Consider the following 13,652-nt stretch of genomic DNA (forward strand, 5'->3'; position numbering starts at 1 on the left):
GCAAACAATAATTTAACGGATGCTTCTGGAAGCAGTAAATCGCAGAAGGAGTGCCCACATGAAGGAGTGCCGACCCAAATCGCAGAAGGATGAAGAAAAGGCGGTGTAGTAGTTGTTTGATTTTCTCGATGGTTTTCTTTCACCTCCATCAAGTCAGAAGAAGAGCAGAGGAATGATTGTAGGAGTGAAAAAATGGAAACAACATGGTACTAGCCGAAAACAATAAAAAAATGTACAAAAAATGACGTCATTTTTTCGGATTAGTTTACTGTTCTATCCACAATAACATCTCGTTCCCTTTTTAATAGAAGTTAGATATTTTATGAAATCTAAAACTTTTCAACTATACATTTCATTATTTTTTTTCAAAATCTATTACAATCTGACTTTAATCTCTACCAAATAGAGGCAAAGCTTACTCTCTCTCTCTCTTTTTTATTATTTTTTTATTTTTTATTTTTTTCTTTAGCATTTCAATTTTTACTCTCCCAATGGAAGGCTCAAATCCATAATGATGACTTGGTAAAACTTCAATTTAAGCAGTTAATTTCCTTATTTGAACTGAATTGAATCAAGCGATAATGCAGACATTTGATTTCACTATGCATTTTCTAGGCAAGTATATGCTACATAAATATGGTTACGCACATATTATATATTAATGATAAAAGATCAAATTGGTGGTAGAGCGATGGTGCTGAGATAATCATAAACAAGTATTGCGATAATTTTATCTACTCGTGAAGCATTCAAGACAACAAACCAACAAATAACACCACCAAATGTCTACATTTGAAATTAGCATAAAAGAAATTTTCGAGTATTATTAACTAAACTTTGTGGGCAAAGGGATTCGAATTGAGAGTTGCATGAAAAAAGAGCAAAATTACACAAAATAGTAGATTGTAATTGTATCTCTAAAGGAAAAAGAAGCATGTTACTCGTCGTCCTTGTATGGATACTCCTCGGGAACTTGCTTCAGAAGTTTCACCTGCAACTCAAATGCATCATCTCCTCTAAGCATATCTCGCAGCCATGTGACTTCAGTTTTCATTGACACCTATAGGAAGAAAGAAGAATTGTATGTCAACTCGAAGCAGGGTAACAATTGTGCTCTATATATGATCCCAGGCGTTATTCGAAACATGGTAAGTTATTTGTCTCAATCAAATTAACTACAATAAGAAAATGCCAGAGGCATTGTTAAGCAGAAGGATTACATCGTCTTCTATGGCCAAAATAAGTTACATATTTCTCTCTTCTCTCCCAGCTCTCTCTCCCTAATAAAGTTTTAGGGCCTATTCGATTAGTGATTATGATAATTGATTTTTTTATCGTTAGAGAGAAAAGTGGTCTCACTTGTGAGTGAGGAAGTCAAAAATAACCACTTAAATAGTGAAATAACGGTCAAAAAATTGATTGTTTTGGAGTGAAAAATTGCTACCAAACAGGGGCTTAATATCATAATAACTAATTTTGATAGGGGAGAAGTTCAACCACCAACATATTCAATGGCAAATTTCACAATAACAAAACAAATTCTCAAACATATAATGAAATAAACAGATAAGCATGTAGCAGATGCCCACTCCAAAACCATCATTTTTTCTGTCCAAGTCGCTTATTTTTTTTTTCCTACTCACTTCCTTTTTTTCTGTGAGTTTTGGGAATATATCATGGGTCCAAGATCTACATGTATGAATTGAAAGCTCCGAATCATCCACTATGCAATCAGTTGTAAGAATCAAAACAGATTCTCAATCATATAATGAGATAAACAAATTTATGAAGATGCGCGTGGCAGATTCCCACTCCAAAAACAATATCATATACTGTAAGGATAAGATGTTCACAGAGGAGGATAGCTCACCATCTCAAGAGCTCCTCTGATAACTCCACTTAAAATGTTGCAATAATATAGACCTTGACAGGTATCAGGAAGCTCAACAAAATCTACTAGAGGATTATCCTCCAAAATTATACTGCAGGCTGTTCCCTCAGCATCCCAGTTGGAGACTGACGCAGTTACCCCCAAGAACATTTTGAATCCAACCTGTTCGTGTGGCATTTTAATATAATGTACTTAATGAACCAAACATTTCAAAATAGATGCTCAAAAGGACAATTAATACAGAAGACACAATCTCAAATGATTTTCTATCTTAATAAGAGATGAAACTATGCTGCTGAACATGCTGGTCTAATATTGTGGTATAGAATGCCAAGTGGAGAGAGCCAGTGAATGCATAATCAACTTAAACTGACAGTATATTTGCTACAACACAATAATTCAAAATGCCAAAACTTTTTTGCCCCAACAATTTCATACTGAAAAAAACTACTGAAAGGACAAAAGGAATAGTTAACATTTTTTCCAACCTAGCATACACATTATGTCCGAAACAGGCATTCAATTGCACAATGATACCAGTCCCAGGCCATACGAAGAGAGTTTTAGTACAGGATATGGGCATAGACCAAAATGATACTTGTCGCAGTTCAACTTTAGAATTATACAAATAATGAAATGATCTAGTAAGGAGATAAATGCTACATTGACATGGTCAATTGATGCCGATAGGTAGAACGTTTCAGGATTCATTAAAAATGTGCTTAACATTACTCAAGATTATCAGCTCTCAGGGATTATTTAATTGAGAAAATATGCAGTTATTCGTTTGGACGGAGTTGCTATATTATCCTGTGCAGAAAGTGCGATTGTTATTCACTTTTTCCAGCTAAATCAAGTGGCTTTATTAACGTAAAATAAGATGGGATCATAGTTCCCCACGTGTATCTTATATACAACCAACTACATGACTCAGAGAATTTAAACAGTAAATCCATTAATTCAGAAGTCATCTTACAGTGCAATAGCAGATGGTTACAACACCAATTGATCTAGCAACTGATCTAGATCCTCTTTACTTCCTAAAATGTTTTCTTTCGAAAAGATTTAAACTTCCTCTTTAATAAACAAAAATTGACTGGGATTAGAACACTCATATTGCGTTCTTTATCAGTCTATTTTCAAGTCATTAGTTGATCCTCATATAAAAGGCAATATATCTTTTATTTTGTCCTCTAAAAGAAGGATTTTAAAGACATGATGGGATCAGACGGGAATTTATCTTTACTTTTATCTTATTTTCCAGGTCACTGATACTGGAGTCTAAATTCTGTATTGATGAAAACTGAAATCTAAAATTCAGAACAGCTGAAATTCCTCAACTTTATTCAAAATGAAAATGAATAATAACAAATCAGAATAAATAGTAAGAGTACACCACCTTGGCAATGACTTCAGCTGTTTCCTTAAAATCAACGCATCTTGATACATTAGATTTCGCTAGAAATTCATCCACTAGCCGTACCCCGATATTATAGCCCCTGCAACAAACACAAGTACTCCAAATTCAAGGAAGAAATACCACTTTAGGTAATCAAATAATCACAAGACACGTTTTTTTTACGATAAATTTCACAAAATCATTGCTTACAATAAGAAATAAAAGTAATTAAGAAAATCAATCACATTTGATCGAGCTGTTTGTTGACCTCCTCCACCTCCTCCAGATCGGTGAGAAGCTGACGCACTATAGCACCGTAAGTCAGAGTGAAGAGCTCCACATTCTGCGAATATTATAAACACAAATTGACCAAGATTTCACCAAATTACATGGTACAGCGATCAGAATCAAACAGAAAAAATTAAGATTGATTATTTTGAGAAATTATACTTACCACGCGTTCAACGCTGGCGAAAATGGCGTCGCCGGGCCTTGGAGCGACGGGAGGCATTGAGAGAATTCAGATTAGACTTTTTGCTTCGGGTAGTTGTAAAAATGAAGATCTAACTGTGAGTGCCGAAGAAAGTGATGAACGAACACGCTTTCTGAAAGCGCTTGGCAGTGAACTAAAATATATAAATCGCCTTCCCCCAAATAAAAAAAAAAAAATAATAATAATAATAAGGGTTGAACCCCAACCTTGAGGGCCCCCACGGTCCGCCCCTAGAACTTTGTGAGGGAGGTAAATCGCTAGATGTCGTTCATGGCATCAGGGCTGTGAATTGAAATTATTATGGGGTTAACTGCATTTTGAGTCACTTAATTTTTAACAGAATTGCAACCAAGTCATTTATCTTTAACTACATTGAGTAAAGTCATTCCACTTTGATTTGCTTGCAAATTTGATTTTGTCAACTACTATTAGCATATTATGTTAATTGGATTGTAGGTGTTAAATTTATTTTGGGATTTAAACAAACATCAAAAGTAAATTGAAATTCAGTGATCTAATTGAAAAAGAATAAAGTTGAGTGACCTAATTGAGATTTTATTGGAAGTTTAGTGACCAAAACTGAAATTAACCCAGATCAAATTAGAGCAGGTTAAAAACCGTATGTCTAGTCCAATGTCATAAGAAAAACTTTGTTTTGGCGATCACACCATCGTACATGGTGTGATCGTCGAATGAGGAGCCATTACCTTATGAGGTGGTCCATCCTCACCAATGAGGTGAGGCCATTTCGAGACTTTTGTTTTTTCTGTCTTTTCACTTCAAGTCTCAAGGTAGTCTCATCTCATTGGATAAGGGTGTACCACTTAATGAGGTGATGGCTCCCCATTTTAGGATCACATCATGTAGAACAGTTCGTTATTAGTCACTATTATTTCTCTTTCCTTCGGACTTATCCGATTTGGGATCCGTTCTTAATTCACCGACCTCAAGACCCTAATTCCATGGATCAGGTACTTGATTTTTCCCTCTAATTGGACGATTCTTGAATCTTTTTGGCAATTTGTGCGTGGACCGTAGATTATAGATGTATAATTATTGTTTATTATTTGTTTTATGACGTGACTGTGGAATATCATATTGTTTATAAGACTATTGGTTTTATAATTTCCATCTGTTTTTTTTTTATATTAATTACTGGTTAAAAATAATACTCATGTTTCTCGATATACGAAGTGAACAGCTAATGCATTTCATATCACTAACCCCAAATTTGACAATATAATTTTTTTTTCTTTTGTAGATAATTAATAATGATATCAAAGTTAGTAATATATTTCTGAGTAGATGGTAGGGTACCATGGTAGGAAATTGATCATTGATTACCGATAAGACTATAGTGGATTTTTCTTCCGATGATGAGGACAGACTAGATTGGATTTCCCTTGACGATTAGAACTTTTTCATAAACATTGCCATTGTCCTCGTGATGCTCCTTGGCTGTTTGATAAGATAGTTGCCACGACCACGATCATAATCACATTTATCTATGCTGATATATGAGCAAATGATAGGATATGAACTCATATATTTTTCCAAATAAGATTGGCTTCTAGCATGTAGGAATAATGGGATATTATTGCCCTTGTTTGAGCCCCATTGTTCAACCAAATTACATTTTTCAACAGTGATTTGACATCATTTCAACCACATATTTTTCAATAAAATAATATTATATGCAAATCAAAAATTTTTCCTTATTTTTTAACCACACATTTCTCATCAAGACACTATTCAAAAATTCATTTCTTCACAAAAAATGGGGCTCAAACAAGGATTGTTTTTGCTTTGACTTTTTATGAGATTGCAGTCACTGGAGACTCATAATCCCATTTAGTCAAGTTTAACTAATGACACTTGACATCTGATGTCTTTGGGAGCGTTAAACATATAGTTGGTTCCCGTTCCCTCAAGTGATTTTTGAAGAATGAATTGATACAATCTGGACAGGACCTTGTGTAATTAGTAATGTTTCCAACTAGCTTACTCTGTTCTTCACATATTCTGACACTCAACGTTTGTATAACTAATTATGGATTTAAGTCAACATCCGTTCCCTCGAGTGATTTTGAATATTAGCTGATGCAATTTGGACATCACTTTTGTGTATAGTCTCCAACAAATTTACTTTTGTTGGGAATCTACTTAAACGTGAACAGCGAAAATTAATACACATTTCAATTATCACCAGGAATATCTCTATATTTAGATAGAAATAGTAATAGAAAATTGTACCTTTGAAAAATTCTACAAACTTTTACTTTTCTTTTTATTTCAGCAACTTCAATTTGTCACTCACAGCTTTCCAATTATCCGGCTTCAAACGGTGATTCACACAGAGAATAAAATTGTAGGATCCAGCCGCAAACGGTGATTCACACAGAGAATAAAATTGTAGGATTATGATTTTCTTCTTGTGCTAGCAAGAAGAATGAATTTTCTCTATAGATCCAAAATCCTACCTACCTATTTATACAAACCCAAACGAACTTAGCCGATCTCCTAACCCAATCCAAGATTTAATTAACACATTTAATTAAATCCGGTTCATGAATTAATTAATTCAGGACAATAAATAAGTAACTCAATTAATTAATTTATCCAACGCTTGTTAAATTAATTAATTGGTAAAACACAATATTCCAGTTCTTCTTTTGTGTGTGACCCATCAGGTTCCCAATCACGATACCTAGCGACGTGAATTATTATTTTGATCTAATCAAAATTAATAAATTAAAATACCCTTTTAATTTATCACCTACTCACGTTTGTCGTCCCTGATAGGTCCAGTCAAAAGCTTGTTGATCAGTGGCAGTAAAAAAAAAAAATTCTCTTGTTGGGTGAGATAAACCACAAGATGTAATTGAATAAATTATTGATGATTGTTTATTCACATCCATGGCTTTAAATAAGCCAAGTTTAACTACTTCCATTGAATTGTAGCCAAAAGAAGTGCAACGGCTAGTAAATGACAGAAATAGATAAACATGAATTAGAATGCAAAACTAAATGCTAAAGACTCTCCTACAGCTAAACAAACTTTGGACTTGTTCTTCTACTAGCCAACTTGGACTAGTTCTGTTGCTCAAGATTACTCTACATACTTGAGGTTTGGCTTCGATATTTTTCCCGAATGACGTTGCTGTGTAACAATACTTCCCCCACAAAGTGGACCCTTGTCCTCAAGGTTCGAAGTAGGAAATTGTTGGCGTAACATTTTTACATTTTCCCATGTAGCATCCTCTAATGGCAGGCGATGCCATTTAACCAAGTTTTCTTCTATGAACCTTTTCCCTTCTTTAATCCAACGTGTGTCGAGAATTGTTTTCGGCTCTAAAATGAAAACCCCTTTATCTGTAATAGGTGAAAGTTGTGTGCTTCCCTCAATGGAATTACCAATGTACTTCTTAAGCAATGAGACATGAAAAATGGGGTGGATTCTTGCCCCTTCTGGAAGCTTGAGTTTGTATGCGACCTAGCCAATTTTTTGTAGGACTGGATATGGCCCATAATAACGACTTGCAAGTTTTTGATGAGCTCGTTTAAAAACTGTTTGTTGACGGTAAGGATGGAGCTTCAAATAAACTACATCGCCTTCTTCAAATACCACATCTCGGCGTTTTGCATCAGCCGCCTATTTCATCCGATTGATTGCCACCTACAGATTAGTTTTTAATTGTTGTGGCAGCTCATCTCGATTTAAGAGTTGATAATCTACTTCTTGTACTGGTGAAAGGCCATCTTTATATGGTGGAATAGTTGGAGGCAACCGGCCATATAAGGCCTGAAATGGAGTCATTCCTATCGAAGCATGGTACGTTGTGTTGTACCAAAATTCAGCGCATAGCAAGTACTCACTCCATTTTCATGGCCATTGGTGAACAAAGCATTGCAAGTATTGTTCCACACATCGATTGACAACCTCAGTTTGGCCATCTTCCGATGATGAGGACAGACTAGATTGGATTTCCCTTGACGATTAAAACTTTTTCATAAACATTGCCATTGTCCTCGTGATGCTCCTTGGCTGTTTGATAAGATAGTTGCCACGACCACGATCATAATCACATTTATCTATGCTGATATATGAGCAAATGATAGGATATGAACTCATATATTTTTCCAAATAAGATTGGCTTCTAGCATGTAGGAATAATGGGATATTATTGCCCTTGTTTGAGCCCCATTGTTCAACCAAATTACATTTTTCAACAGTGATTTGACATCATTTCAACCACATATTTTTCAATAAAATAATATTATATGCAAATCAAAAAATTTTCCTTATTTTTTAACCACACATTTCTCATCAAGACACTATTCAAAAATTCATTTCTTCACAAAAAATGGGGCTCAAACAAGGATTGTTTTTGCTTTGACTTTTTATGAGATTGCAGTCATTGGAGACTCATAATCCCATTTAGTCAAGTTTAACTAATGACACTTGACATCTGATGTCTTTGGGAGCGTTAAACATAGATAATGCCACTCGACATCTATAGTTGGTTCCCGTTCCCTCAAGTGATTTTTGAAGAATGAATTGATACAATCTGGACAGGACCTTGTGTAATTAGTAATGTTTCCAACTAGCTTACTCTGTTCTTCACATATTCTGACACTCAACGTTTGTATAACTAATTATGGATTTAAGTCAACATCCGTTCCCTCGAGTGATTTTGAATATTAGCTGATGCAATTTGGACATCACTTTTGTGTATAGTCTCCAACAAATTTACTTTTGTTGGGAATCTACTTAAACGTGAACAGCGAAAATTAATACACATTTCAATTATCACCAGGAATCTCTCTATATTTAGATAGAAATAGTAATAGAAAATTGTACCTTTGAAAAATTCTACAAACTTTTACTTTTTTTTTTATTTCAGCAACTTCAATTTGTCACTCACAGCTTTCCAATTATCCGGCTTCAAACGGTGATTCACACAGAGAATAAAATTGTAGGATCCAGCCGCAAACGGTGATTCACACAGAGAATAAAATTGTAGGATTATGATTTTCTTCTTGTGCTAGCAAGAAGAATGAATTTTCTCTATAGATCCAAAATCCTACCTACCTATTTATACAAACCCAAACGAACTTAGCCGATCTCCTAACCCAATCCAAGATTTAATTAACACATTTAATTAAATCCGGTTCATGAATTAATTAATTCAGGACAATAAATAAGTAACTCAATTAATTAATTTATCCAACGCTTGTTAAATTAATTAATTGGTAAAACACAATATTCCAGTTCTTCTTTTGTGTGTGACCCATCAGGTTCCCAATCACGATACCTAACGACGTGAATTATTATTTTGATCTAATCAAAATTAATAAATTAAAATACCCTTTTAATTTATCACCTACTCACGTTTGTCGTCCCTGATAGGTCCAGTCAAAAGCTTGTTGATCAGTGGCAGTAAAAAAAAAAAATTCTCTTGTTGGGTGAGATAAACCACAAGATGTAATTGAATAAATTATTGATGATTGTTTATTCACATCCATGGCTTTAAATAAGCCAAGTTTAACTACTTCCATTGAATTGTAGCCAAAAGAAGTGCAACGGCTAGTAAATGACAGAAATAGATAAACATGAATTAGAATGCAAAACTAAATGCTAAAGACTCTCCTACAGCTAAACTAACTTTGGACTTGTTCTTCTACTAGCCAACTTGGACTAGTTCTGTTGCTCAAGATTACTCTACATACTTGAGGTTTGGCTTCGATATTTTTCCCGAATGACGTTGCTGTGTAACAATACTTCCCCCACAAAGTGGACCCTTGTCCTCAAGGTTCGAAGTAGGAAATTGTTGGCGTAACATTTTTACATTTTCCCATGTAGCATCCTCTAATGGCAGGCGATGCCATTTAACCAAGTTTTCTTCTATGAACCTTTTCCCTTCTTTAATCCAACGTGTGTCGAGAATTGTTTTCGGCTCTAAAATGAAAACCCCTTTATCTGTAATAGGTGAAAGTTGTGTGCTTCCCTCAATGGAATTACCAATGTACTTCTTAAGCAATGAGACATGAAAAATGGGGTGGATTCTTGCCCCTTCTGGAAGCTTGAGTTTGTATGCGACCTAGCCAATTTTTTGTAGGACTGGATATGGCCCATAATAACGACTTGCAAGTTTTTGATGAGCTCGTTTAAAAACTGTTTGTTGACGGTAAGGATGGAGCTTCAAATAAACTACATCGCCTTCTTCAAATACCACATCTCGGCGTTTTGCATCAGCCGCCTATTTCATCCGATTGATTGCCACCTACAGATTAGTTTTTAATTGTTGTGGCAGCTCATCTCGATTTAAGAGTTGATAATCTACTTCTTGTACTGGTGAAAGGCCATCTTTATATGGTGGAATAGTTGGAGGCAACCGGCCATATAAGGCCTGAAATGGAGTCATTCCTATCGAAGCATGGTACGTTGTGTTGTACCAAAATTCAGCGCATAGCAAGTACTCACTCCATTTTCATGGCCATTGGTGAACAAAGCATTGCAAGTATTGTTCCACACATCGATTGACAACCTCAGTTTGGCCATTAGTTTGTGGATGGTAAGTTGAGCTAAGCTTTAATGTGGTTCCTGACATGGTAAAAAATTCTTGCCAGAACTTGCTGATGAAGATTGGATCACGATTGCTAACAATTGATTTTGTCATGCCGTGGAGTTTGACTACCCCTTCAACGAATTTCTTTGCGACCATTTTTGCTGTGAAAGTGTGGGACAAAGAGAGGAAATGTGCACTCTTACTTAAATTGTCAACGATGACAAAAATAGTGTCCTTGTTGTTTGATCTTAGCAGCCCTTAAATGAAGTCCAGAGTCACATCGTCCCAGACTTGGCAAGGAATGGATAATGGTTGAATTAACCCTGCTGGTGCCAATGCTTCCGTCTTCGTGCGTTGGCAAGTTTGGCAATTCTTGACATATTCTTGGACTGTTTTGTACACGGAAGGCCAATAAAATTTTTGGGCCAATTTCTTGAATGTGCGAAGCACACCTAAATGGCCACCCAACTTCGTATCATGGACTTCGTGTAGATGTTTCTTACCAAGGCTAGGCTTGTTGGGAACCATGATTTTACCTTTGAAGGAGAGTAATCCGTTGCGCTATGTATAGGGAACAACTGGATTTTCAGTGGTTAGTTGGCCAATAGTCTCCATATAAGGATCCCCAATAACCACTTCTTTAATTTCTTCCCAAATATCAACTTGGGGAATAAAAATATTACTAAAATATGACTGTCCTCATAAGGCACTATGATGACCTCAAATCAAAGGACCAATTTCACTATCGAACATTAGAAATTAACCACCGATACTCAGATAGTTATCCATGTTGAATCTCTCGGCAGGTCTCCAATGTTTTATTTTATAACAAAACATCTACATATTCATTTAATTGTCACCACACTTTAACTTGTAAGATCAGCTACTTACTTTACAAGTAAGAAATGCCACAAGTGATGATTTATCCTTAGTAACGATATCCGTATCTCGTTATTACTTACAACCACGAATAATTTAAGATTCAATCATATGTAATTTACATCTCACAATCACACATCCTTGTGATTAACAAATTACCAAGATTTGAATCTACAGATTCTATTATTTAATTTAGTTGAACATTAATTAAATAATAAATCTGCCATAAAATTACATCAATTACATATATTTAAAGCGTTTATATCCAAGGTTGATTGAACCTAGAGTATAACACTTATAACTTTTTCATCCTTTGCATATTTTGTAGTGTGTCATGTCAATTGCGTGTTCATTTGTGTTTTGCTTTCATTACTAAAGGCATGGAATGAGAGAAGAAGATGGTGTAACCATTGGGCTCTTTAGTCAATCTAGAATTATGTTCTTCTGCAATGTGAAGTTTTCTTACGTATAATTTTTTTTTCTTGTTGATAATTTCTAGTTTGATTGGTTGTTGTCATTCTAAGCGTTGTTTTGTTCTTCTGTCTATGTCTCAGCATTAAAATTAGCTATATTCATATACGTATACAACAGAGGAATGGTAGGAAAAGCCTAACAACTGTGCAGGGATTAAAGAAATAATTCAGCTATAATAAAATACTCAAGGACTTGAAGAAAGAGTTTCACTACAATGCCAGAACTAGGCCAAGTTTGTATTGCTTTTGAACAATTCTGGATGAAGTATTTTGTGTCCCTGTTCCTCTTGTTTTGTTGCATTTCGATTTTCGCATTCAAACATGACTTTCTTCTAAAGGTTATTCAACTTCAAGGCGATCAGCAGAAGAATGCATCTACCTTTTCTTGTTCAGGTGATAACTCTTAGTTGTTACATTACTAAATCTCGTCACATGCGAGAACTGCTTATTAAAAAAAGAAAATTATAAAAATTGAAAAATAGAATGCCAACGTACTAATTGTAGTTAATAGCACCCGTATACTCGTCTTGTATGCACTTTTTGTCTGCTATCTCAGATTTTTGCTATTGTGATGCTTGACGTTTGCAGGATTTCTCTAGCGTTCATGGACTTGCAAAATAATGGCATTTGGGATTTGAATGTTTTCTTCCAGATTGTTTTGTGCTTATATTCCACATTTGTGTATGTAACGAATCGATTATATGGTAAGTAGGCTTTGAGTTGGCGGTAAATAAAGATAGCCCTTTTATTATGAATTCGTCTCACCCAAGTAGGATCCAAACCTACGACCATGGTTGGTTGACATTAGGATGTTATATTTTACTAGGCGAAGAAGGCACAAGTGAAGCTGAAGAATTACAAGAAACGTGAATTTGGTAATTTAACACTAAAGAGGGAATGATATATAACGAGATGGTTTTATATCCACGGGTGGTAAGATCGCATATTCAAACTATAACACTTCAAATTTTGAATAGCTCAAGTCACATCACTTCGGACACCATGTTGTCTTATAAAGAATATGCCATGGGATATCCTTATTTGGATAAAAACTTTAGCCCATATTTGATAGAGATTAAAATCAATTTCTTAGTAGATTTTAATAAAATTTGATAAAATATGTTATTAAAAAGTCGTGGAATCCATGAAATATTTGGTTAAAATTAATTATTGATTTCGACTTAAATTAAAATTTGAATTTTAATCAATACCGAACTGAGGTTTAGTGTTTTTCTTTAATGTTTAATAGTAGTGGTGGATCGCTCTAGATTACATGGTGATGAATAATATAGCCCCCGTTTTAGTCTTATTATTTCTCATTACATTAAATTAAATTTCTCTCTCTCCTACTTTTAATCATACAATCTTTAATAAAATAATATTAAACGTAAATCAAAAAAATTTCAACCGTTCATTTTTTTAAAAAATACTATTCATTTTATTATAATTTATAAATAATGGGCTCAAACAGCTCCACAGTGTTCCGAAAAAAGTAAAAAGCGAAGAAGAAATTTTCTTGAAAAATCTGTCAAGGCAAAGATAAATTGACATCTGACGCAGCACATATCTTGTGGTTTTCGAAAATGTCCACATAATGTGACTTTACATGGCCAAAACGTTACGAGTGGTCAGAAAATGATATGCACAACATGCATGTGAAGACAAAACGTAGGTGCATCGTCGTTTCTAGACCCTTCAATCCCTATCCTCTTGCCACGTGTCATCATAAAAGATATTTCACGAAAATTGTTATGTTGGTGCCCAATCTAATGATGTACTGGTCAAGTGGTTCCCAATCTATTGTTACATGAATCGTGTCTCTAACCTTTAAAATAAGTGCATTGTCAGTCCTTGTTCTAGGATTTTGTCGAATTTTCTTTTAAGTATGGCATCTCTTTTTTTGATCGAAAGATAATTCAACCCTTACTTTGAGGGGGGATGAAAAAAG

The 13,652-nt window shown here is 34.8% G+C and overlaps 1 protein-coding gene and 1 long non-coding RNA gene across 2 annotated transcripts; one reads left to right on the forward strand and one right to left on the reverse strand.

Moving 5' to 3' along the window:
* Window positions 1–709: 709 nt before the first annotated feature.
* Window positions 710–3,899, reverse strand: LOC111383500 (trafficking protein particle complex subunit 3-like). The gene is made up of 5 exons (XM_023007616.1): window positions 3,745–3,899; window positions 3,536–3,633; window positions 3,291–3,390; window positions 1,871–2,053; window positions 710–1,060 (listed from the first exon to the last, which is right to left on the reverse strand). The coding sequence occupies exons 1-5, from the start codon at window positions 3,799–3,801 to the stop codon at window positions 938–940; spliced, it is 561 nt and encodes a 186-aa protein (XP_022863384.1). The 5' UTR covers window positions 3,802–3,899; the 3' UTR covers window positions 710–937.
* Window positions 3,900–4,528: 629 nt separating this feature from the next.
* Window positions 4,529–12,455, forward strand: LOC111383504. The gene is made up of 3 exons (XR_002700750.1): window positions 4,529–4,754; window positions 11,786–12,097; window positions 12,293–12,455. It is a non-coding gene; the product is annotated as an uncharacterized LOC111383504 (long non-coding RNA).
* The last annotated feature ends 1,197 nt before the right edge of the window (window positions 12,456–13,652 follow it).

The sequence above is a fragment of the Olea europaea genome, unplaced genomic scaffold (genome assembly GCF_002742605.1).
Source record: "Olea europaea var. sylvestris unplaced genomic scaffold, O_europaea_v1 scaffold2703, whole genome shotgun sequence".
In the NCBI taxonomy this organism is placed as follows: Eukaryota; Viridiplantae; Streptophyta; class Magnoliopsida; order Lamiales; family Oleaceae; genus Olea; species Olea europaea.